Below are 27593 nucleotides of genomic sequence, written 5' to 3' on the forward strand. Positions count from 1 at the left end.
GATGCGTATTGATCAGGTCACCAAAGATTATTCCCCTGCTGCTTTTCTGTTTATTGCCATGGGAGTTTTATGTCCACCTGAGACAACAGACAAGGCTGTTAATTATATAAATTATGGTCAAGTATAAACAGCTAGAGCGCAGCAATTGGATGCTTTATTGAACGCTTACAAAGTGACATGTATTACCATTAGTGTAGAAGGAGAATAAGGTGGTACACATCTCAAATTTTCATTGTAAATAAATTGTGGGCCATGCTTTTTCATCTCATTCAAAAGACAGCATCTCTGTCTGTACATAAGTCTATCACAGGACTGTTTGCTGAGGTTTTTGTGCTAAAATCCTTGGAATTGGGCTTGAACCTACAACATCTTGCTCTGAGGTAAGATTAATGTATACTGAATATCAGAGCTGACATGCAAAGTCAGTCATAGTGCAGGCAGACAAAGGAAAGGAGGGTGGATAGTGAAGAACATGGGACAATTTTCCCTGAGCATAGGAGGCTGAAGGGTAACCCTGATTATATGTAGAGGGTTATATAATCATGAGGGACATAGACAAGGTGAGAGGCGAAAGATTTGAAAGGGACCTGAGGAGAAATGTTTTCACATTCAGCAGGATTTGTATGTGAAATGAACTGCCAGAGGAAGTGGTAGATGCAGGTACAGTTACAACATTTGGAAAGGTGGTAGATTTTTTTTTCCCCCGAGGTTTCACACACTATATGCAATGCGCACACACCAGCTTCTGCAAACAGTTAAAACCTGTACAAGCTAGGTGACCCTCTTTTGACCCTCCTCGCAGGTGTGTGAAGTCAAGTCAAAAGAGGTCCAGAATCGAGGAAATTCATCCCCTTTATACAGGTCAGTTGGCCTACAGGTATTCTGGCCACTCACCCTCACACCAATAATCTGATGTTACCTCAGATCTATTAGTAGGATGAGGTCATCCTTGGAAATAATATAAATGTAAATGCCATGATCCTGGGGAATCGTTATGCAGATGATTTCCTCACTCAGTAATTCCTCAAGACCATGTAGGTATGATATGTCCTAGTTTCAGGGGATGGCTATGAAAGCATTTCTGAATGGAAGGGAGTGAATGAGAGTTTAATTTGATAATAGCAGGAGAGTAGCAGTAAATGGCTGCCCAAATGAAGTGGAAGTCATCCACATTCCCATATGAATATCATCCCCACCCACTTAGAACATAGAACAATACAGTGCAGAACAGGCCCTTTGGCCCGCGATGCTGCGCCAACCTGTCAACTAACCTAAGCCCATCCCCCTGCACTATCCCATCATCATCCATGTGCTTATCCAAGGATTGTTTAAATCTTCCTCATGTGGCTGAGTTAACTACATCGGCAGGCAGGGTATTCCATGCCCTTACCAGTCTGAGTAAAGAACCTGCCTCTGACATCTATCTTAAATCCTATCACCCTTCAATTTGTAGCTGTGCCCCCATGTACAGCTGCCCTCATCATCTTAGGAAAAATACTTTCACTGACTACCCTATCTAATCTTCTGATCATCTTGTATGTCTCTATCAAATCCTTCTAGCTGCCTTCTTTCCAATGAGAACAGACCCAAGTGTCTCAGCGTTTTGTCTAAGACCTTCCCTCCAGACAAGGCAACATTCTGGTAAATCTCCTCTGCATCTTTTCCAATGCTTCCACATCCTTCCTGTAATGGGGCGACCAGAACTGTACACGATATTCCAAGTGCGGCCATACTAGCAGTTTGTATAGTTGCAGCATGGCATTATGGCTCCGGAATTCAATCCCTCTACCAAAGAAACCTAACACACCGTATACCTTATCAGCACTACCAACCTGGGTAGCAACTTTCAGGCATCTGTGTACATGGACACCAAGATCCTTCTGCACATCCACACTACCAAGAATCTTTCCATTGACCCAAAATTAAAGCTTCCTGTTATTCTTCCCAAGTTTCTGTGACCATATGCATGTCCAGTAGCCTCTTAAATGTCTCCAATGACCTTGATTCCACAACTGCTGCTGGCAACGCATTCTATGCTCTCACAACTCTCTGTGTAAAGAACCCGCCTCTGACATCCCCTCTGTAATTTCCTCCAACCAGCTTAAAACTATGACCCCTCGTGTTAGTCATTTCTGCCCTGGGAAATAGTCACTGGCTATCGACTCTATCTATGCCTCTCATTACCTTGTATACCTCAATTAGGTCTCCTCTCCTCCTCCTTTTCTCCAATGAAAAAAGTCTGAGCTCAGTCAACCTCTCTTCATAAGATAAGCCTTCCAGTCCAGGCAGCATCCTGGTAAACCTCCTCTGAACCCTCTTCAAAGCATCCACATCTTTCCTATAATAGGGCGACCAGAACTGGACGCAGTATTCCAAGTGCGGTCTAACCAAAATTTTATAGAGCTGCAACAAGATCTCACGACTCTTAAACTCAATCCCCCTGATAATGAAAGCCAAAACACCATTTGCTTTCTTAACAACCTTGTCCACTTGGGTGGCCATTTTAAGGGATCTATGTACCTGCACACCAAGATCCCTCTGTTCCTCCACACTGCCAAGAATCCTATCCTTAATCCTGTACTCCGCTTTCAAATTCGACCTTCCAAAATGCATCACCTCGCATTTATCCAGGTTGAACTCCATCTGCCACCTCTCAGCCCATCTCTGCATCCTGTCAATGTCCCGCTGTAGCCTACAACAGCCCTCTATACTGTCAACGACACCTCCAACCTTTGTGTCATCTGCAAACTTGCTGACCCATCCTTCAATCCCCTCATCCAAGTCATTAATAAAAATTACAAACAGTAGAGGCCCAAGGACAGAGCCCTGTTGAACACCACTCACCACTGACTTCCAGGCAGAATATTTTCCTTCTACTACTACTCGCTGTCTTCTGGTGGCCAGCCAATTCTGTATCCAGACAGCTAAGTTCCCCTGTATCCCATTCCTCCTGACCTTCTGAATGAGCCTACCATGGGGAGCCTTATCAAGTGCCTTGCTGAAGCCCATATACACCACATCCACATGTCGACCCACATCCACATGTCGACCCTCATCAACGTTTCTAGTCACATCCTCAAAGAAGTCAATAAGGTTTGTGAGGCATGACCTGCCCCTCACAAAGCCATGTTGACTGCATTTAATCAAGCCATGTTCTTCCAGATGGTCATAAATCCTATCCCTCAGAATCCTTTCTAACACCTTGCAGATGACAGACGTGAGAGTTACTGGTCTGTAATTGCCAGGGATTTCCCTATTTCCTTTCTTGAAGAGAGGAATTACATTTGCCTCTCTCCAGTCCTCAGGTATGACTCCAGTGAAGAGCGAGGTTGCAAAGATCTTCGCAAGTGGCGAAGCAATTGTATTTCTCGTTTCCCAAAGCAGCCGAGGACAAATCTGGCCTGGGCCTGGCGACTTGTCAATCCTAATGTTTGACAAAATTTTCAGCACATCAGCTTTCTTTATCTCTATCCATTCCAGCATGCACACCTGCTCTTCAAAGGTTTCATTCACTACAAAGTTCGTTTCTTTCGTAAAGACAGAAGCAAAAAACTCATTTTGACATTTTTAAGCTCCCCAACATCTACAGCAAAGAATTTACATGGGGGCTAAAATTAGAGACAGCTGGCTTTGCTTAAGCATGGCGTGCAGGCAATAATTGCTCTGTGGAATGGCAAAGTGTAAGATACCCAATCTTGGCTGAGCCATGGACACTTGCTATCAACACTTTTAGGCCACTACATTGTTCATAATGATCCACCGGCTATTAGACAGAGTGAGAGTTAAGGGCAGAGTACCTTTGGGACTGACATGGGAACAATTCCCTCGAGGAACTGTCTGTGTGGAGTTTACATATTTTCCTCATGCTTGAGAGTTTCCTCCAGGTGCTCTTAAGTTACTCCCACAATCTAAAGATGTGCAGGCTAGGTGGACTGGCCATGCTAAATTCCCCTTAGTGTCCAGGGATATGCAAGCTAGGTAGATTAGATATGAGAAATGCAGGGTTACAGGGATCGAGTCGGGGGTGGGGCTGAGAGGGATGCTCTTCAGAGCGTCGGTGTGAACTTGATGAGCTGAATGGCCTGCTTCCATGCTGTAGGGATTCTAGAATTCTATGAATTCATGTGTTTAATGTATGATAAATGGAAAAGCGGGGTTAGGAGAGTGATAAACAACCTTAAAGTAAAGGTAAAATAAACAAACCAAGGTTTAGTTAGTCCACATTTCCCTTATAAGGTCAGAGGAAGAAGTGCAAAGCTTAAACTAAAAAGTGGAAAAATATTTGGGAAGTGCTGTTTAAGTGCAAAGAGGAACAACCAAATCCATTTTCTTTGGCTCTCTGCCACATCACAAACATACAAATTAAGAGTAAGCCATTGAATCTCTCAAGTCTGTTCCATCATTCACTAAGATTGTGGCCAAACGATTTATTATCTTAACTCAAGACTCCTATGTATCCACGACAATATCTGACTGCATCATGAGTCAAGAATCAATCTAATTCTGCTTTAAAAAAATCCAATAACTCTGTTTCTAACATTCTCTCGGGGAGAGAACTCCAAAGTCTTGCAACCCTCAGAAGGAAAGAAAACTTCTCCTTACTTCCATCTTCAGTGGATAAACCCTTACTTTTAAACTGTACCCTAGTTAAACTTAGTCCTCATCTGTTCCACAAGAGAGAATGTCCTTTCAACATTCATGCGATCAAGTCCTCTCGGGTTCTGACAAAAAAAATGCAGTCCAAGTGGCGAAAACTAATGTTGCTTGCTAGATGATTATGAATCCTATCTCTTATCATCCTTTCCAAAACCTTTCCTCCAACAGAAGTAAAGCTCACTGGTTTATAATTACCTGGAACATCTCTACTGCCCTTGAACAAGGGCACAACATTTGCAATCCTCCAGTTCTGTGGTATTAAACCTGTAGACAACGATGACACAAAAATCAAAGCCAAAGGCTCCAACACCACCTCCCTAGCTTACCAAAGAATCCTCAGATAAATCCCATCCGGCCCAGGGGACTTGTCTACGTTCGCTCCTTCTAGAATTGATAACACTTACTAACCTCGATCCTTTCTATTCTAATATCTGGTATCTCATTCTACTCCTCTACAGTATTCTCCTTTTCAGAGTGATAACCGATAAGAAATATTGGTTTAGCACCTCTTCGATCTCCACAGAGTCCACACACAACTTCCCACTTCTGTCTTTGGCCCTATTCCTACCCTAATCATCCTTTTATTCTTCACATACCTATAGAAAGCTTTAGGGTTTTCCTTTATTCTACCTGCTAAAGACTGCTCATGTCCTCTCTTTGCTCTTCTTATCTCTCTCTTTAAATCCTTTCTGGCTAATCTGTAACTCTCCATCGCCTCATCTGAACCATCTCATCTCATCGTCACATAAGCCTCCTTCCGCTTAGCAAGAGATGCAATTTCTGTCGTAAATCACGGTTCCCTTACCTTATCACTTCCTCCCTGCCTGATAGGGACATACCTACCAAGGACACACAATATCTGTTCCTTAAACCAGCTCCACATTTCGATTATCCCCATCCCCTACATTTTGCTACCCCGTTCTATGCATCCTAAGTCTTGCCTAATTGCGTTACAATTGCCCCATCAATAACTCTTGACCTGTGGCATGTACCTATCCCTTTCTATCGCTAAACTAAACATAACTGAATTATGGTCACTCTCTCCAAAGTGCTCACCTACCACTAAATCAAACACCTGACCCGGTTCATTACTAAGCACCAGATCGAGGGTGGCCTCCCGTCTTGTCGGCCCTTCAACATACTGTGTCAGGAAACCCTCCTGCACACGTTGGACAAAGACTAATCCATCTGACGTACTAGAGTTATAGCATTTCCAGTTAATGTTGGGGAAGGTAAAGTCCCCCATAATGACCACTCTGTTCCTTTCACTCCGACCCAGAATTGTTTTGCCGATGATCTCCTCCATATCCCTGGAACTCTGCGGAGGCTTATTAAAAAAAACTCAGCCCATACAACCTCAGTAGATGAGTCCTCCTGAAAAGTTCTGTCAGCTATGTTATACTGTCCTTGACTAACAAGGCCACACCTCCTCCTCTTTTACTGCCTTCCCTGTTCTTAATGAAAGATCTAAACTCTGGAACCTGCAACATCCATTCCTGACCCTGCTCTATCCATGTCTCCGAAATGGCCAAAACAATGAAGTCCCAGAATGTTCAGCTTCTGGAGAAAGACAGTAAAGTTTAACCCTTAAACATTATATTAATGTCTAGAGAGAACAACTTAATCTTTTAACATTACACAGGTACATGAATAGGAAAGGTTTAGAGGGATGTGGGCCAAACATAAGTAAGTGGGACTGGTTTAGTTTGGAAAATTTGTTTGCGTTGGACCAAAGGCCTGATTTTGTGCTGTATGTCTCTGAATATAACAAAGAACAGTACAGCACAGGAACAAGTTCTTTGACCCAACAACGCTGCACTGACACATGATGCTTTTCTACACTTAAAAACCTTTTACCTTTTTTCTCCCTGTCTCTCTCTTCCCTGCCTAAGACCATAAGACATAGGAGTGGAAGTAAGGCCATTCGGCCCATCGAGTCCACTCCACCATTCAATCATGGCTGATGCGCATTTCAGCTCCACTTACCAGCATTCTCCCTGTAGCCCTTAATTCCTCTAGACAACAAGAACCTATCAATCTCGGCCTTGAAGACATTTAGCGTCCCGGCTTCCACTGCACTCCGTGGCAATGAATTCCACAGGCCCACCACTCTCTGGCTGAAGAAATGTCTCCGCATTTCTGTTCTGAAATGACACCCTCTAATTCTAAGGCTGTGTCCACGGGTCCTAGTCTCCTCGCCTAACAGAAACAATTTCCTAGCATCCACCTTTTCAAAGCCATGTATTATTTTGTACGTCTCTATTAGATCTCCCCTTAATCTTCTAAACTCATTCTTATAACTCATTCTTATAACTGTCAAGATGCCTTTTAAACGTTGCTATTGTATGAGTCTCCACCACTACCTCTGGCAGATATATCCAGGCACTTACCACCCTCTGTGTAAAAAAAAAACATACCTCTTACAACTCCTTTGAACGAACCCCCTTTTATTTTCAACATATATAATTGACAATTCTACACTGGGAAAATGACTTCAGCTATCCATTTCATCCATGCTTCACATAACTTTGTAAACTTCTATCAGGTCGCCCTTCATTCTTTGATGTTCAATTGAAAACACACCAAGTTTGTCCAAGCTCTCCTCATAGCTAATACTCTCCAAAACAGGTAACAACCCGGTTAACAATTTCTGTACCCTCTCCAAAGCTTCCACATCCTTCTGATAGTGTGATGACTGGGCAATATTTCAAATGTGGACTAACTGAAAGTCTGTATAACTGCAACCTTCCTTGCCAGTTTTTGTACTTTGCCCGATTGATGAAGGCGAGCATGCTATATATTGTCTTGACTACCTTATCCACTTGTGTTGCTATTTTCAGGGAACTGTGGAACTATATGTCTACGTATGTTGATGCTACTAAGGTTTCTGCCATTTACGGTATACTTCCCTCCTGGGGATCTTCCAAAGTGCACCATCTTACATTTATCTGGATTAAACTCCATTTGCCATTTCTCGACCTATGTCTCCAGCCTATCTATATCCTGCTATATTCTCTGGCAGTTCTCCTCACCATCCATAGTTCCCCCAATCTTTGTCTGCAAACTTACTAATCAGTCCACGTATATTCTCCTCCAAATCATATTCTGTTTGTTATACAACCAGGATCCCAGCACTGAGGACCTTTCATCGCTACTGTCTTCTGTGACTAAGCCAGTTCTATATCTGCCGTACCACCTCACTGTGGATTTCATGTGACTCCACCTTTTGTATCAGCCTGCCAAAACCATGAAGGACCTTGTCAAAGGCCTTACTAAAGTCCATATAGACAACATCTACCACCTTGCCCTCATCAATCATTTTTGGTGCTTCTTCAAAAATCTCAATCAAGTTTGTGAGACATGACTTTCCCCTCTCGAAGCATTGCTGCCCAGCACTAATAACTGTATTTTTCCAAATTTGAATAAATTCTATCCCTAAGAATCCTTAATAACTTCCCTTCCACTGTCATTAGGCTCACTATCCTATAATTTCCTGGATTATTCCTGTTGTTCTTCTTAAACAAAAAATCAACATTGGCTATTTTGTAGTCCTCTCATGTGGCTAAAGCATATATGAAGATTTTGTACAAGGCCCCAGCAGTGTCTCCACCTGCACATTACAAGGCCCCCTTTGGCCCTCCTGATGCACGTTTGAGTTCTTTCCTGCTATCTTTGTATTTTCTGAGGGCTGTGTCTGGCTTCAGTCTCCTAAACCTTTTATGTATGCCTCTCTTTTTGTTTTTTACTAAGCTCTTAGTTTGTCTTCTCCACCCCTTCTTAGTCATCAGTGTCTAATTTTACTTGTCTTACTGAAAAACAGGATTGATTCTGAAGGGACACTCCTCGCTAGTCATCTGAGAGAAATAAATAGACAGGAAGCAGAGCTCTAACACAGCCTGTGGAACCCAGTCCAAGTAGACCTAGGGCTAAGTCTTATAGATAAGCTAACAGCAGCTTGTAGTATAAAAGTGCCAAGCAATTGCATACATTTAGTTTGTTTTTGTTTGTCCTGATACATAGAAAAGTTTTTTTTTCTATTGATTGGAAAAAGAACTTGCAGTTAAAAGCACCTAATCATACTTTTCTTATGTAATGATCACTTTTTTTGAAGTGCAGTCATGGGGTTCCATTGGGCACTATGGCACCAAGTGTGTTATCAGCATGATTCCACAAATAGCAAATGAACGACTGATGTTGCATCCACCTGAATACGTGGAAAAGAATTCTGTTTAAATTACTTCCATAGGACAGCTGCTTTGAGAATGTAGCATTTTTTTTTCAGTAATGCAGGATAATATCAGCCCAGATTTTGTTCCCAAGCCTATAACAAGGATTGAACCTCTAACTGTTATGTTTCAGAAGTGACAGTGCTACCAAGTGACAGTTATCCGATTTACCTCTATTCTGAAATGAAACTAAAGGGCTGAATCTGACATTTTTTGAGCAAGTGCAAGTTGCACCAAGTTTAATGAAGGCGTATTCATTGGTAGGTCTAGCTGTTTTCTTGCTGTATCTTACCAGAAGTGCCTCATTAACTACACCCCCTGTCCCTATGGTGTCACTCACATCTGTTTCCAGCCCTATCTTACGATGCACTGGTCCTAAAACAACTTGGCACTCAGCAGATATTCCAGATTTCACAAGTATTCCTTGCATCCGTGCAATTTTTGAAAACCCATTGTGCACCCAGAGAAGCACTGTCAGTCTGGAGTTGCCCTCCAAGATTGCTGACATTTTTCACCTAATATGGCAGATAAGGTTAAGGGGAAAATGTGTACCCAGGTTTATAGGCTGGACCTGGAATTCTTACTGGATGAGGTGGTGCACAGGCTTGACTTCCTCTTCCCCAGGATCAGTAGTGGAGGCCCTGACAGACCATGCCAGGCAGCTCTGATGTTGCCACTTGCATTAAAGTAGTCTTACACTTCTGGATGAATGTACAGCATTGCAGGAAAAGGAAAATGCCCTCCACTCTGCCAGCATAAATGGCGCCATCTTCTCTCTGATACCTCACACTCACACTGTCTCTGTTATTGCACCCATCTCTCTAAGATTCATGCTTTGTCACTCTCGTTATCACCCGCAGCATCTTCCATACTCACTATCACCTACCCCCAACCTGTGACATCACTGACTCTGCACGTCCTCTGTGCTGCCTACTCACTCGCTTCGGACACCATCTTGCAACAAAGGGAACAGTTGTGCCACCCACTTTCATTTCCCTTTATTTTTGCCTGTTTCAGGAGAAAAATAACCCATAGTAGAGCGGAAAGCATCAAAATGGTGATATGCTGCCCAACGTTTGGTTGCTCAACACTAATGTGGAGAGAATTCTGAATCTGACTAACTGAGCAGGTCCTGGATTGACGTGCCTTTAAATTACTATGCTGGGACCCTCTGAGTAAAGGCTATGCCTGTTGACCCCACTGAGGCATGCTGACACACACGGCAAGCTTTGTGTCTGTGCTTAATGGTAAGGCAAGACAGAAGTAATGTGAAGCTAGTATCTGGCTGAGGGGGGAGAAGTGCAAAAAGACAAGACTATGTATGGCAAGGAATCTGTGTGCAAGCAGGTAAGCTCAGAGTGAGTGAGTGATATGACAGCTAGCAAAGAGCCCAGATGCAACCTAGTCCAGTTCCTGATTTGGGGGTCTGTCCCTGAGTACATAGCATCCTTGCTGTAGTGTTACAATGAGAGTTGCCGGTGCAGCAGTGAAGTACAGACGTATTCTGTAAGTGGATCGGAGATGTGCGATGTGGGTTCATAGAGATTGGCACATGTCAGATGCCTATGGAGTGTGTGTGGCTGCTGCCCATGGACCATGCCCTGACATGTTGGTATCCGGTGTCCAGCATAGAGCTTATTTGGAGTAGGTGGTGAGTTGAATCTGCCCAGTACTGTCTCTAGTTTCCGTGCTGTGTTTTCTTGATGCCAAGCTTATTTGGCGGTTTTGCTAAGATAGAAATCTGAATATTAATGAATGAGTTGGGCTGTTATCAAGATGTTTAACAAGCAATAATCCCCCTTAAATAGCAACTTGCAGCCGCCTGGCTCAATTTGCCAAACAACTTGTGGAGAGTATTTAAAATGGTGGAAGATGCTCCTGTCAACCCACACTTCTTGTTCAGTTGTGCCACACATTTCACCATAGCCATCATTGCTCAGACCCCTACGAGATTCAGGTGTGTGTAGTTTTGGGAGAAAACTCTGTATTCAATTCTAATAATGAAAATTTTCCAAGCAATATTTGTAAATACAATAGAAATTGATTATGCTGTAAGTAAATAAGATTGTCCTTTCATGTTGGCACAAAATAGTCTGCTCCATTTTCTGTAAGCAGCATTTCTAATGGTATATTTCCATCTGTGAATTCTGTTACAATGGGATCATACCTGCCTTTTTAAATGGTTACATGTAGCTAGTTGGTAGAGGCTGTTTATGTATTTGATTTGATTGTCCATAGTGCAGTTGGATCACTATGTGCGCACAGATGCATATGCTCTGACAACACACCAATATCTTCCATGCATTGTGACTCCACATCAGTGCTGAAGCCACACATGAGGAGTCAGAGAGGCAAAGCAGAGGCTTTGCCCCATTTGCAGTAGTACAAAGGCCAAGAGTGAAAGTGGAGCCTGATAAAGGCAGCAAGTAGATGCCCGCATCAGGGGGGCCTACACTGAGGATCAGTTTTTGTTTTGCCTGAGTATGATTGGGAGACTACTGGCAAAATGGGCAGGGTGAGCCTCCTAGGTGTGTATAAAATTGATTTTGTTGTTCACCCTGCAGCACCACCTTTTAGACAACAACCGATTCCTGTTGCAGGAGAATGAAGTCTGTTTTCTTCCTGCTCTTCGCATTCATAGCAACCTCAGCCTTGTATATCAGTTACTACATGATGTGCAGAATCAATGGGGCGATTCCCCCAAGATAGAAGAGATTTACCATTTGAAAGTTTGGCCAGAGAGAGAGAGAACTTGTTTCTAGTTAAATTGCTGGTGCCTCATCCAGAACAATTTAATTATGTCTCAACTGTTGTCAACAGGTAAAAGCTGTTGCAGTATTAAATCTCTCTGCTTTATTTCAGTATTCCGACTGGGCAACACAGTGGATGCAGTTCAGGCAGCCAGAAGAAACATACACCTTTCGGACCCAATTCTTCGATTTTGCCTTACCATCGTTCCTCTCAGTCGGGCTGTGTACTTCATTTGCGATAATATTCTCTGGATGGGAGCAGTGGGACTTGGTGGTATTGACAAGGAGAAATGGAATAAGCGGTGCAACCATTACTATTTCTTCTCATTGATTATCAGTCTGAGCAGAGATGTCTATGAGATTACCCTGCTTCTGAGAGAAGAAACACTGGCCCAAAAGAGCCAACAGTGCAAATCCATAAACCACCTGAACACCAATCATGTGCAAAGAGACTTTGGCTGGGCATTAAAGATCAGTTCTGAAGATTTCTTCATGCTGCTTTACCAAAGCCTTAAAAACAACCCCCCTGTATTACTCGACCTCATTAAAAACCTCTGTGATCTATCCCTACCCTTAGACAAGCTCGGCATTTTCAGAATCAATCCTGGAGTGGTGAGTCTTTGTGGTCTTATTTCATCAGTTGTGTCAATTTTAACTTTGACGCACCCAGCACTGAAATTGAGACCATAAACAAACCACCTGCACCATGAACAAAAGTCTTATTCTTTAATTTGTTTATCAGAGAATTTTTGATAAATTAAATCAATTACTTTCAAAATGCAGGCTGTGGATTCTGAAAGTAAGCAATCTAATGTGTATTTTAATGTTTTGCCCTCAACATGACAACTTCAGTTGTTTTCTTGGCTGTGTTTTAGAGTGCCAAAGGTTAAGGCATTGACTTCCAACATGTGCTGTTGGTTTTGAACATTGAACCTTCTTTATGAAATCTGCCATCTACAAACAGGACACTTCTGCACTGATTCTGGCATGCCACTCAATATTTGAGCAAGCTAAAAATGACCCTATCTATAATTTGTGTCCTGACTAGCACAATGAGATTATAAAACTAAATATATCTGCCTCTCTTAACTTAAGCTCTATAACACTAACAAGTCTGTATATGATGAACATGATTCCCCTGTGTCTTTTAAATATCTGTCTCAAGAATAAATAGTGTAAGATTATTTCCTCTGGCTAGGTAACCACAGGTTGTAGATTAAGGATTACCACATGAAGAAAAAAAAGAGGAAGACATTTTAAATTCTGTATAATACATTCAAGCAGTTGTTGACAGTGATATTGTCTCAAATGGGTTTGAATTAAATATTTGCAATGGGAAAGGATGTGAACTCCAGTTCATTCCTAGCACTGGTATAGATATAAAAATACTAGTGGACTTTTTTTGTACTATTTCAATGATACAGGCAATCAGAGAAAACAGAAACACACATTGCTGGAAAACCTCAACAGGTCTAGCAGCATCAATGGGGAGAAATCAGAGTTGACATTGTGTTCAGAACTTCTGCAGAAAGGTCACTGGACCCAAAACTTTAACTCTCCACAGATGCTGCCAGACTTAGAGTTTTTTTCCAGCAATTTCTAGTTTTGTTTCTGGTTTCCAACATCTGCAGTTCTTTTGGGTTTTCATCTAAGAAAATAGTTCAGTTATCAAACTGTTAACTATTTTGAACCGAATTCTGTCTATAACATCACTTGCTGAAAAGAGATCTTTTAACTTCTAATTTTTTAGCACCCAGTGCCCTATTTGATGAACTGAGGCTTTGTTTACTTTTTCTGAATTTTTAGTTTGTATTAAACTACTTTGTTCAGTTGGAAAATGTCTCTTCACAGATATTGAATGATACCTTCAGACTGTTCTGTAGTTTATCCATGCTTATATAGTCAACTAAAACATTTTTTCTTGGTTCATGAATAAAGAATGGCTGCATGTTTGATTTGAAGTTGATCAAGGGCAAGAAATGTGATGAAGGTCTGAGCTGCTTCATGTGGGCATTCTCATTTCTCTCTCTCTCTCTCTCTCTGACACACTCATGCGTGAATATGAGAAGAATATTTGCTTTTGAGACAGAGTTTTTGACATCAAGGATGTGGTGCTGTTAAATTCCAATTTATTGTGGAATATTCCTGACAAACATAAAATTCAGGCTAAAATTTGCAGAACTAAATTTTCTGACTGAAGTCAATCAATAATTACTTTCTAGTTTGTGATTTTTTTAAATCATTTTTTTACCTGTCTTCCTGGATTATTCAGATAACAGCGTGGAGAACCAAATTCAAAATTTAGATGAATGCAGTCTAAGAAGTATTACCTGGATTCTAGAAGGACTGAGGCAGTTTGTTCAGGTGCTTGTCAGACTTGTATTAAAATTTTCTTCTAACTCCAAAACGTAAAGCTTTGAAACTCGCCAACAGAATTGTATTTTTATCTCTGGTGCTCGACGTGCTTTCCTAAACTGAGTGCTATAGCTGTTAGAATCTTGACTTGCTCCACATCCCAGTGTTGGCTGTAAATAAAAGTTTATTCTATATGCTAGCCTCTCCAACAATCCCTATATTTTGTATTTGGTCCAGCTTTTTCTTTGACTTTCTTAAACTGGTAAAGAGAAGATGCATCACATTTCCTAACATCACTTGATTTTCACATAAGTCTTTTCCTGCAAGGCTCAAGTGATAGGCTAACTACATTTTACCCTTTCGATCCTTGAAATAGGAGGACATTAAGCTCAGCGTATGAATATCTTCAATATTTCTCTGTTTGAGATCCCTTTCCTCAGCCCAGGTTGAGAATTGAACGTGGGTTTTGTGTGACTACGTACAATAATTACACAGTGCACGTACCCACCAGAATATTAAGGAACACCTATTATTAATACTTTTATCTGGACATTAGATGTAATTTACAGCCAGCACCAGCCCACATTCAAGTCAGGATTTATTAACTAGGTCTCACACTACTGTTTCCCGTGCCTTAGTGTTACATAAATGTAGGGTAGTTCGTGTTGCAAGATAACTGCAAGGTAAGATGTTTTGGGAGAAAAAACAGGTCAGTCAGGGTAACAATTGAAATAGTAAATTAAGTGGCTAGAAACTGCATTGTTTTTTTATCAAAAATGGTAAAGTGTTTATGAAAATGAAAATATATTTAACTTGAGCATTTTAGAGGCTGTTTAATGGAAGCTATAGCAACTGAATTTAGAAACAAAAACTATGTATACTGAATAATTTTGTTCCTTTTAAAAACAAACTATGCAAACCAATGTTACATTTTGAACATTCGTTTAAAAATATGAAAGGGAATTTTGTGATGGGATACTCTTGGCAAGGAACTTTGCCTGAAAGAAATGTGGGCTTGAGTTGAGAGATGACTTGAAAAGACTTGGACTATATATGCAATTTGATTCCTCATATAGTAAAATAACTTTTTTCCCTATGAAATTTCTCGTACTAAACCATGTTTGAGAAGTTACTATTTCTGTATCCTAAATTAGAAAACCACTAGTTTATAGTGACTACTGCAAACCAATGCTGCTGTAACCGGAAATTTACACTGTGGTGTTTTCTGTGAACTCTAATAAACTAATATATTAATTATGGAATTGTCTTGTTTTACATTTTTAAATGCATTCATTTCAGTCATATTGCAAATGCGGATTTTTAAATGTGCTTTCATTTTATGAGAAAGAGGAGATTGAGGGAGCAGGTAAAGTGAAGTTGAGTTGGACACTGTGTCTTAAATCTAAGCAAGGTCGGTGCAGGGAGAAAGAAATATTTCGAAGTCAACGTCTTTAGAATTTAGGTAGGCCATATGATAAAGTTAGCATTAAACATTTGGAAACATACTGTGTAGATTATACAAAATGTTTTAATCCTAAATGTTAATGTGAAGCTGAAATTCTGCTTATTTGACAACCCAGAAAAGCTTGCATTCCTTCAGCTCCTTGTCACTTGTCTGGAAAGAAGTCTTGCAAGTTATTTCCATATAATGAAAGCACCTTTGAACACCTATTCTGCATTTATATCTCTTCTATATTACCATTAGCATTCCATTTGTCCTTAACTCAATTCGCGCTCACCATTTGTTCCACTTGATTCTCCTTCCCCTTTGTCAATAGCATAACATCATCTTTTTCTAAAATGAGTCATTCTTGACTTGAAATGTTAAGTGTTTCTATCCACAAATGCTGCCAAACCTGCTGGTTTTTCTCAGCAGTTTCTGTTTTCATTCCCACGTATGAGGTACCTTCAAGTCCAGTGCTTAAATAATCAATAACAGCTAAGTGGTGGAAATGCTTAACAGGTCTCTTATCCATGGAGAGAGAAACAGAGTTAGAGTCGAGTCAAATATCATGCACATACTTGCCTGAACCCTAACTATTTTCTCTCTGCAGATGCTGCAAGATTGGTTAAGTATTTTCACCACTTGCTATCGATGGACAAAATTCAAAATATGTTGCTTTTATTTCTGTAAATAAACCCAAGAGACAGTTTTAGAGTGTACGCCTTTATGATTTGGGTTGTTTTATAATCCTCACCTTTTATTCCTGTTCACTGCTGTTAGGTAAGTCATAATCCGTGTGGAAGCACAACTAAACATGGACCTTATGCAGAGCATATTTACGGTAAAGCACATCTGTGTGCACAATCATAGAGTTCCACAGCACAGAAAGAGGCCCTTCAGCTAATTGAGTTTGCACCAACCAAAACAACCACCTATCCTAATCCATTTTCCAGCCCAGAGCCTTTTATGCCTTGTCATCGCAAGTGTGCATCTAAATCCCTCTTACGTTATGAGGCCTTATGCAGACTGAGAGTTCCAGATTCTCACCACCCACTGAGTGGGTGGAAAATGTCCTCACAAAAAAACTCTGTTAACCTCCTGCCCCATACCTTAAATCTATGTCGTTGGTCATTGATCCTTCCACCGATGGGAAAGGTTTCTTCGTGTCTATGTCTCTCATAATTGTATACATTTCAGTCATGTCCCCCCAACAAAGTCTCCTCTGCTCCAAGGAAAATAATCCTAGTCTAGCCAATCTGTCTTCATAACTAAAGTGAACTCTTACCTTTTGGACTGCATGTTTGGATATTCCAAGTTCCACCAGAACTGATTGTATTATTTTTCACCTAATTTCTAAGCATGTCAGATCACTTGGAAATTTAATAAAATTCATATGAAGTACAAGAGAATAAAAGGTGCAAAGTATAAATCACATAACGTGCAGCATATGTAACAAACCTATAAAAGCTCTAAATTCTCATTTGCTGTCTTTGCTAAGTCATATGTAAGACACTAGATTCAGTGTCCATTGTTCTCAAGACTTGACTGTGAAGTGAAGCAGTTGTCACCAACTGTCACATTTAAAATCAGCTTGCCCAGTCCAGTGCTTAAAACTGCCAATCACAAACAGCAAGATCTAAGTCACAATGATAGGTGCCTTGAATCCTGTCTGAATTGGTAATAAGACCTTGTTTGAGCTTTAGATAGGATTTGCTGACACTGACATTATGCACTCTGAAGGGTTTTGCAGGATAAAAATTATCTTGAATGTTCAACTATTGAGAACAGAATATAAATTGCACCCTCCCCCCACCCCCTCACCTTTGTCATCTTTAAAGTTTTTAATTCTTATTCTGGACCCAGGCAATGTCATGTCATGTAATATGTGCTTTACACATTGTAATTCTACTCATCCTAATTCTACTGACTGAGAGATCTGTCCACGGATTATCAGCCCTTGATCATGGCAAACATGTGACTGCATCATTGGCAGAGGAAGATGTCAATTCAGTTCACAACAAGGACTTTGCTGTATTTTGTCATTCAGTGGAGGACAGCCATGTATGTTGAAATAATATGTTAACAAAGGATGAGTTGCTTTGCCCTTTGTGAATAAACATTCAAAATACATAGTTTGATACAATAGTAATGAGGATGTATTTCATCTCCCCCAGTATGTAATCCTCTTGAACTTAGCTGTTCTATTTGGCAATATCAGTACAAGGTAGGTGTGATTTCTATCAAAGTAGATGTTACTCTAGAGTTAGGAAATTAGAGATTGTTACAGGTGCAGAGATGGCTAATGTGAATGAACTTGCTATGAGAACCATGTTTGCTATATCTCTTCCATTTCTATCATTCACTCTGTTTCAAAGCATTACTTTTCTACATTTTTCAGCGACATGATCAGGTGTGCATCCTTCTTTCCCTGATCAATGTGGAAAAAAACAAGCATACTTTTAAAGACCATGACCATCCTAAAATGTGTGTGCAAAAGGACTTTTAACTGAAGCCATGCTTCACTGCTTTGTTTTGTAATTCTGTACAAGTGTGACCTATCTCACTTTCCTGTCTGGTCACCCAACCAAGCTACCAACACCCTGAAGGAGGCCGCAGGAGTGGAGATCTGTGGGATGCGAACCTATGATGAACATTGTGACATGCAAATCTAATCAATATGTGCAAAATACCCAATTTGACTTTGTATCTATGATGACAGGGAGTCACAGGATAAGCCTTTCAGGAACAATGACTTCAGGTGCCTCAATCTGGGTTCCCCATGACACAGAAAACTTGTATGTTGAATCCACGGACAATCAGCACCCATCCTTAATTCTCTGACTTTTCTCAGTCATGCATTCAAATCTAATCCAGACAGGAAAACCTATCTATCACCATCACCCACTTGGTTCCTGGTGGTGTATGCAAGTTATTAATCTCTCTTCAGTGAATGAAAAATATTCAGGTTTTACATAGTAACCTAGATTCTCTTATCTATTTCAAGTATCAGACATAATACAATGATAACAAAGAAAAATAGATTTCCAATTAGTATTTTGCCAATGTGCATATTATTTCCTTTCTAAATCAAGATAATAAAGTTCAGTAACCTTTTGAAATATGAAGTAGTTACCGATAGGTCTTTGCTTTATTTATTTTCTGTCTGTGTTGATTTTTTTTCTGAATATTTATGTTTAAACAGTGATGTAATTGAGAAATTGGCGTCAAAGAATTATTGATTCTGTCAGGGAGTTGAACTAAAGATATAATCATTAATCAAGAATGCTTCAGTGATTAAGTCATTTGAACAAAGATTGTAACATAGCTCTTGTGCTATTGGGCAACTATATACTAAAGCTATCTAACTGGCACAATCATCAGTTTTCAATTTCCCTGAATATGATATAACCATTAAATTACATCTCAGCATTTGTAAATTCTCTTAAGTATATCTTCTAATAGTTTTGCTCACTGATCAATGACCAAACTGCATTCCATAACAAGATACTACAACTTCATCAGGGCCCATTAGCTTAGTTGGCTGGACAGCTGGTTTATGATACAGTGTTGCCAACAGAGTGGAATCAATTTCCCCACCAGCTGAGATTACTATGAAGAACTCTCCTCATCTTCTCACCTCAGCTGAGGTATGGTGACCCTCACTTTAAATCACAACCAGCCGTCTTTCTCTAATGACAGAGCAACACTATAGTCCCGTAGGACTACGGTCACTTCACTTTTAATACAACTTCACACAAACTTTCACGTAGCCCATTAGATGTCTGCTGCTCTGAACACTATCAGAGGTTGTAACTGGTCTACAAGGGGTGGCATGGTGGCTCAGTGGTTAGCATTGCTGCCTCATAGTACCAGGGACCCAGTTCAATTCCACCCTCTGGCAACTGTCTGTTTGGAGTTTGCACATTCTCTCAGTGTCTGCGTGGGTTTCCTCCAGATGCTCTGGTTTCCTCCCACAACCCAAAGATGTGCAAGTTAGGTGAATTGGCCGTGTGAAATTGCCCATAGTGTTTAGGGATGTGTAGGTTAGGTACATGAGTCAGGGGTAAATATAGGGGAATGGATCTGCGTGGGATACTCTTTGGAGGGTCGGTGTGGACTTGGGCTGAAGGGCCTGTTTCTACACAGTTGGGATTCTGAATCTAATTCTATACGGGCAAGTGACATCAATCGGTTATGGTTCTGGATGAGATTCCCTGAAATGGCTACGCTTTGTGGGGGGGGGTGTTGCGATGAAGTGGTTCTCTTTCTTTACACAGCCCCTCCTTTGATTGCTGACAACAGGGTTACTTTATAAAAGAATCCATTCCCTTATGAATTTCATTTCCCAACAAAAATGTATTTCTGTTTTAAAAGCATCCAACTAAGCCAAGCTTTCTTGAATTAAAATCTTAGCTTATTAGTTACTAAAACATAAGAAAATATAATAGTGTGACAAACATACACAGAGCTTAGAAATGAGAAAATAAAAAATGTATGAGCCAGTCTTTGGCTTGGCTGTGATGAACATATTGTGAAACATTGAGGCTATTCAGGTGGGTGAATTCAATGATGCAGTTGAGTGGTTATGTATAGATTATTGGTTCTGCATTTGACTCAAAGGAATTTATCCAGTTTTCTCCAGCAATGGATGACATTTTCAACAATCAGAGACTTTAACAAATTAGAAATTGATGGAGAAACTCAGCAGGTCTGGCAGCATCTGTGGAGAGAAAGCAGAGTTAACATTCGAAATGCAATGACCCTTCTTTAGAACCCTAACCCTGTTCTAAAGAAGGGTCACTATGCTCAAAACATGAACTGCCTTTTAGTCAGAACTACCTTTCAACTTACATATGACTACAGTCTGCAGCACAACACAACCTACAGGAGATAGTTTTCTGCTGAGAGTCACTAATCAGCCCCTTATTATCTCTGTAACCACAGGAGATCATAGTTCCATTTTTTAGATGACATCTCTCCCCTTGAAGTGCTGCTGTCTAAAATTCCTTTGACATTAGTCAGCTGTGACATTTCATGGTTCTTTTCAGGATGCAATGTAATCACCGGGAGTGTTTCCAACAGCCTCTGAATTCACATTCTCAGCCATCTTTTCACCTATATATCCAGCATTTTAAAAACATTTTCTACTTAAGACTTCAGTATATCCATAAGTAATTTGTTTTCATGATCTATTCTCATGACAGATGATACCCATAGAAATGAAATTGGAGGGGAATACCATCTTTCAATCTCCCTGGCAATGTTGTTTTGAGCTGGAAAAAGGGACAACGATGGAATTATTCAGCAGGCCTGTCAGCATCTGTGGGTCTGTGTATCTTCAGCTGCAATATTTCTGTTTCTGTATCAGTTTAACTGAGCTGACATATCAGAATGGCCGCTGGAAAAGTCTATTGATGATACCCTTTCCTCTGATCGGGAAGAATAATGGGAAATAACGACCCAGTGCTATCATTGGTATATTATTAATCAAGAGACCAAGGTAATGTCCTGGGAACCTGGGTTCCAATTCTGCCATGGCCAATAATGGAATTTGAATTTAATAAAAAATCTGGAATTAATAATCTAATGAGGATTAGGAAATCATTGTCAATTATTGGAGAAAAAACTCATCTAGTTCGCTAATGTCCATTAGGGAATGAATGATTTATTGTCATATATATTAGGGAAACACAATGAGAAATGTTCTGTTGCCACAATCTGCTGTCATTTTGGAAATGTCATCCTTACTTGGTCTGACCTACCTGTAACTCTAGACCACCAGCAATATGGATGACTCTTTACTGTTGTCAGGCTAATTAGGGATGCGCAATAAATGCTGGTCAAGCCAGTGTTATCCACATCCTGTGGATGAATGAAAAGAAAACAATGTTCCTTTACCTAGCATTTTGTGTTCCATCTTCTAATGCCCTCGTAACTTGTTAGCTAAGAGTACTATGGATACTGGGAATCTGAAACAAATGCAGAAAATGTTGGAAATCCTTTGCAGGTCAGATGTGACACCTATCTGTGGAGAGAGAAAGAGTTAATGTTTCAGATCACAGGCCTAAACAATAAACTCGATTCCTCTCTCCACAGATGCTGCCAAACCTGATGAGTTTCACCAGCACGTCCTGTTTTTATTTCTTGGTAACTGATCTCCAGAAATTGCACTGGTACTCAAAATGTAACCTGCTTCCCATTCTCCACTGTTTGTTTCTGTCCAATTTGACCAATCCCTCATTTTAAAACAAAAACTTTATCGACCTGTTCAAGCAGGTCATGAAATGTTTCCATTGCAGGTGGGACTTGAACCCAGAGGCAGGGACAGTATTACTTTGCCATAATATCCCCTTTATTTCTTATGCACACAATTCAAGAGAAGAATTAGAATGACAAAAATTATTGATTATTAATTATTCACTGCTTTATTTTATTCAACCTGTGTGACACCTCAGTTGCCATCACATACAGAGGTTAGACTGACACCTAGACCTTCTAGCCCAGAGGAAGGGACTCTACTTCAACAGTGCTTTAATTTTAACACCTCTCCAGGCCAGGGTGAGATATAAACACAGAAGTAAGGACACCACCTTTTTTTATTCCTTCTGTGTATAATCCCACAGCAGGATTATAATAGCAATAATTAATGATTTTATTTGAAGAGCAGCTCTGGCAGCAATTGTAACAGATAGCGGTGCTGTCCAATGGGCGTGGAGGGGTGGGCTCCAAATGCTATTTAATTTCAGGATGGAGGGAGGTTTCTTTCGTTACTCCCCGCACAGTTTGATTGTAATTCCTTGCTGGGATACCGCTGAATTGTGAGTATTTGGGGACACTCAGAACATTTTAGGAGCAAAAACAAAGCAAGCGTACGGCTTTGTGGGCTCAGTCCTTCCCATCCCCACTGTTGAGTAAACCCATGATTTAAACACTACTAAAAATTTCTCTGTTATTTTCCAGTTGCATGCTTTTGTGCAATGAGATTGCCCCAACTTCTGAAGGCAAGTGAGTTTGCCTTTAACGATATCCAGTTTGCCGGACTGTACGGCGCTGATTCCATCCGCGTGGGCTTCTTTTAGGGTCAAAACTTTGTAGATATTTCTCTGCAAGCTTGGGAACAGCTTTGTGTTTACAATCCTTTAAGTTGCCTGCGTTTGATCGAAGTCAGAATTCCTCAAAGGGGTGCGTGCAACATAATGATTAAATGATGAAGCTTAAGGGCTTTGGAGTATACAGCCATCGGCTCAAATTGCCTATTTTAATATTCTTAATTATATATTTAAATAGAATCCACAAACAGCCAATATTTTTGACCTGCGGGGCTGCTATGGTAAGACAAGTTGTTAAATTCATTTGGATGCTCTATCACTACTCCTTGATGTCTCTCCATTTTGAGTGTTTAGCTTGCTCGACGTCCACTTTATTAACTTTGATTATTTGCCTCTTTGCTTGCTCTGTTCCTCCATTACAATCGCGGATTGGTTCTAGTCCATTCAATCTTTATCAATGCAAAGGCCCTATTTGAGTACTCTGTGCATGCCTCACTTTGATGACCATTTTTTCAACTCGTCAAAGTTCTAACCTCCAAATTTATGGTGAACCAACCCCAATTTTGATTCTGTGGCGGCCATTCCCCATCAAGTGAAATATATAGTGTTCATTAAATGCTTTCTGGTATGTCTCTGGCTGTTTCAAATTTCTTCATAACCTATTATTAATTTTAAAGTGTAGCCATCATCAACTGCAAAGTTTGCACATGACATGGTCCTAGAAAGCACAATGATTTGAATGAACTAGTTAATCCGTGGGTCTGGGTGTGATGCTGTTCTGAGGGACACTGTAGACTTGATGGGTTGAATGGCCTGCTTCCACACTGTAAGGGTTCTACGATTGATTCTATGATGTGAGTGAACTAGGTGGGTTTTTACAACAATTAATAGTGGTCATCAGCGTTTTTATTCCAGATCTTTGGATTCAGGTTTCATCACTTGATATGCTATGACCTGTAAACTCAGATTCTGGATTACTAGATTAGTGAAATTATCAAGAGTGTGGTGCTGGAAAAGCACAGCAGGTCATGCAGCATCTCAGGAGCAGGAAAATCGATGTTTTGCGCAAAAGCCCTCCAGGACTGAAGGGCTGATCTCCAGCATCTGTAGTGCTCCCTTTTGCCCACTGAAATTATCAGTATGCCACCAACCTCTACTCCCCCCACCAATGGGAAATGGAGGGGGTTGGGTGGGATGCTTGTCAGAATGTCAGTGTAGACTTGATGGGCCTCTATCTACACTGGAAGGGACTCTATGATTCTGATGCATAAAATAATTCCATTAATGATGACCCCTCTTTTTACTTCACTCCCCTTCATCCTCCCCAACCCTAGATTGATAACAGATTAATTAAAAAAAGGAATAAATCCCTTAGTTACCCCTACAGTCGAGTCATAGAGATGTACAGCATGGAAACAGACCCTTTGGTCCAACCTGTCCATGCCGACAAGATATTCCAACCCAATCTAGTCCCACCAGCCAGCACCTGGCCCATATCCCTCCAAACCCTTCCTATTCATTTACCCATCCAAATGCTTTTTTAAGTGTTGCAATTGTACCAGCCTCCACTACTTCCTCTGGCAGCACATTCCATACATGTAACCCTTTGCATGAGAAAGTTGCCCCTTAGTTCTCTTTTATATCTTTCTCCTCTCACCGTAAACCTACGTCCTCTAGTTCTGGACTCCCCCACCCAGGGAAGAGACTTTGTTTATTTATTCTATCCATGACCCTCATGATCTCAAAAGCCTCTACAAGGTCACCCCTTAGCCTCTGACGCTCGAGGGAAAACAGCTCCAACCTATTCAACCTCTCCCTATAGCTCAAATCCTCCAACCCTGGCAACATTTTTGTAAATCTCTTCTGAACCCCTTCAAGTTTCACAACAACCTTCCAATTGGAGTGAGATCAGAATTGTACACAATATTCCAAAAGTGGCCTAACCAATATCTTTTACAGCCGCAACATGATCTCCCAACTCCTATACTCAATACTCTGACCAATAAAGGAAAGCATACCAAGCGCTGCCTTCACTATCCTATCTACCTGTGATTCCACTTTCAAAAAGCTATGAACCTGCACTCCAAGGTCTCTTTGTTCAGCAACACTCCCTACGACCTTACCATTAAGTGTATCAGTGCTGCTGAGATTTGTTTTCCCAAAATGCAGCACTTCGCATTTATCTGAATTAAACTCCATCTGCCACTTCTCAGCCCTTTGGGTCATCTGATCAAGATCCTGCTGTAATCTGAGGTAACCTTCTTCACTGTCCACTACACCTCCAATTTTGGTGTCATCAGCAAACTTACTAACTGTACCTCTTAAGCTCACATCCAAATCATTTATATAAATGACAAAAAGTAGAGTACCCCGCACTGATGCTTGTGGCACTCTATATCGTCACAGGCAAAAACAACCCTCCACCACCACCCTCTGTCTTCTACCTTTGAACCAGTTCTATATCCAAATGACTCGTTCTCCATGTATTCCATGAGATCTAACCATGCTAACCATGTTGCTATGGGGAACTTTGTCTACCACCTTACTGAAGTCCATTTAGATCACCTCCACCTCTCTGCCCTGACCAATCCTCTTTGTTACTTATAACAACTCAATCAAGTTTGTGAGACGTGATTTCCCACACACAAAGCTATGTTGACTATCCCTAATCAGTCCTTGCCTTTCCAAATACATGTACATTCTGTCCCTCAGGATTCCCTCCAACAACTTGCCCACCACTGACATCAGGCTCACTGGTGGTCTCAGCTAACTTGCTATCTACTTCTCTCCCTATATCTATATCTATATCTATATATCTATATCTATATCTATATCTGGTCCCCAGTTAATGGATTAGAAGGTTATAATCCACATACATCTTTTCGTCACCACACTTGAATGCTATACCTTAATTTGCTTCACCTTTATTTTAGGCGTCAGCCTCTGCAAACTGAGCACTATTTTACTTACCGATCGTAGACTAACCTCATTGCTATGGTACTGCCTTCTAAGGATGTAGTCATTTAAATATGTCCAGTGATTTTATTTCTCTCTGCTTCAGATGTTGGTAATAGGATATAGATGTAGATTTCTGAAAAAGTCATGAAACTTGAGAAATTAACTCTTTTTCTCCCTCCACAGACCATAATTCTGTATTATCATGTTTTTGTTTCAAATCTCCTGCATCCATCGAGGTTTGCTTTTAGACTTAAAAAGGTTGTGCACTTACTATTTACAGGTTACCATAATGTCTGAAGATGGGCAAAGCAATTGCATGACAAGTCAGGTAAGAAAGAACACTCACTGGATGCCAGGGAAGAAATTCAGGTTGTTCTGCTATAACATGCGTTTCATTAATGTGAATTTGCTGATTGATGAATTAGGGACACTGTTTCCAAAGCGCAAATTTTTCAAGTATGTATTGGTTATAACACGATTCCAGCCCCATTGGTTTAAATGGTGCTGTGATTATGCGATTTTCTTATCACGGTTGCATGAGAATGGAACTACCACATTAAAGCAAAACCGACTGTAGATGTTTTGATTAGCATTAGTTCTTCACCACGAGCTTGAGTAAACCATCTTAACGCTTGAAGTGCAATGGGGGTGTTGTAGCAGGAACTTCTGGCATTATTAGTAGTAAATTGGTTCTCAAGTCCCAGCCTAAACAACTATATGTAGCATTAACAGTTGTTGAAATGTTAAAAGTAATCAATTTGCATTTCAAAACATAACACCTCATTTTTATAGATGCACCATAGAAGGCATCCTATCTGGTTGCATCATAGTGTGGTATGGCAACCGTTCTTCTCAAGACCAAAGAAACTAGAGAGTTGTGAACACAGCTCCATCCATCATACAAGCCAGCCTCCCATTGATCACTGACTCCATTGATACGTCCTACTGCCTGGGGAAAGCAACCAACAGAATCAAAGACCCCTCCCATCCTGATCATACTCTCTTCCAGCCTCTCCCGTCAGGCAGACAATATAAATGTTTCTGTGCACATACAAACAAATTCAGAAAGAGCAGCTTCCCCGTTATTATCAGACTTTTGAATCAACCTCTTTTAATGTTAAGAAGGATCTCTCTCTGCACCTTCTTGGCAGCTGTAACACTGTATCCTGCACTCTGTTCTGTTACCCTGATGCACTTTTATAGTATAAACTACCTATTTAACACGCAAGACAATACTTTTTCACGATATCTCGGTACTTGTGACAGTAATAAATCAATGAAACTTGTCTCTCGTTCCTTTTTTACATTTTAGAGGAACTTCATACAGAGGTTCAGCAGCCTGATGGCAGTAAGTTCCACTTGCAACTCCTTCCGGAATGTTTATAACAAAACCAAGGACAAGTATCCTGTCATTGCATCGGTTTGGGAGGTTTCTGAGAAAGGAATAAAGAGAACCGCAGTTATAGCTCTGAAAAGCATCCAACCAGTTCTTGAGAAGCTTCAACCTCAAAGTAAGGTGATACGAATTATGAAACAAACCTTGTGCTCAGTACAGGTCATTCTGTGATATAATGTGCATTTTCTCAACGTGAACCTGCTGTAACGTGATTGACAAATTACAGATACCATTTGTAAAGCGTCAACTTTTTAAAATGTGCACTGACTGTAACGCGATTACATCACCAACACTTTAAGTGCTGTTTCTAAAGCGTGATTTTTCCTATAATGTAGCGTTGTGCAAGAACACAACCATCACGTTATAGAAAAACTAACTGTATAGGAATCTGCCTGAATTAATAGTCTTGCGTTTCTAATCTCTCTCCCTCACACTTCTGCTGTCTTCAGAGTGTTGTCAGCCTTTGATTTCTTCAGAAACAAGTATTGATGCTTTTATTTTGTTCTGGTTGGTTTTGACTGAACTGAATTATCTGTTTAGAACAGATTATAACTGGGTTTTGCCACTTGCTACCTTGATTGGTTTTTGACTTTATCAACGTTTAGGTGAACCTCACCTTTATATTGCAAGGCCTGTGTGCTAAAGCCTTACTTTCCTCAAAGTACATAATAACAGCAACTGATCCCAAGATCAGGCCCTACGGCTCTCTGTTGTTTTATGGAATCCCTACAGTGTGGAAACAGGCCAACCCTCTGAAGA

The 27593-nt window shown here is 40.6% G+C and overlaps 2 protein-coding genes across 5 annotated transcripts in view; both read left to right on the plus strand.

Moving 5' to 3' along the window:
* Nucleotides 1-15249, plus strand: part of pex11a (peroxisomal biogenesis factor 11 alpha) — a 32435-nt gene extending 17186 nt beyond the window's left edge. For all 3 annotated transcript variants that reach the window (XM_072565196.1, XM_072565195.1, XM_072565197.1), the window contains exon 3: nucleotides 11745-15249. In XM_072565196.1, the coding sequence (XP_072421297.1) occupies nucleotides 11745-12322 (578 nt within the window). In that variant the 3' untranslated portion in view covers nucleotides 12323-15249. The remainder of the gene's footprint in view (nucleotides 1-11744) is intronic.
* A 6912-nt stretch (nucleotides 15250-22161) lies between these two features.
* Nucleotides 22162-27593, plus strand: part of LOC140469016 (perilipin-2-like) — a 36054-nt gene continuing 30622 nt past the window's right edge. The window contains exons 1-3 of one of the 2 annotated variants that reach the window (XM_072565199.1): nucleotides 22162-22249; nucleotides 25719-25766; nucleotides 26751-26949. In XM_072565199.1, coding sequence (XP_072421300.1) covers nucleotides 25728-25766; nucleotides 26751-26949 — 238 coding nt within the window. In that variant the 5' untranslated portion in view covers nucleotides 22162-22249; nucleotides 25719-25727. Of the gene's footprint in view, nucleotides 22250-22731; nucleotides 22762-25718; nucleotides 25767-26750; nucleotides 26950-27593 lie in introns of those variants that run through there. The other variant, XM_072565198.1, reaches the window with a different exon arrangement.

Source organism: Chiloscyllium punctatum, chromosome 48 (assembly GCF_047496795.1).
Source record: "Chiloscyllium punctatum isolate Juve2018m chromosome 48, sChiPun1.3, whole genome shotgun sequence".
Classification (NCBI taxonomy): domain Eukaryota; kingdom Metazoa; phylum Chordata; class Chondrichthyes; order Orectolobiformes; family Hemiscylliidae; genus Chiloscyllium; species Chiloscyllium punctatum.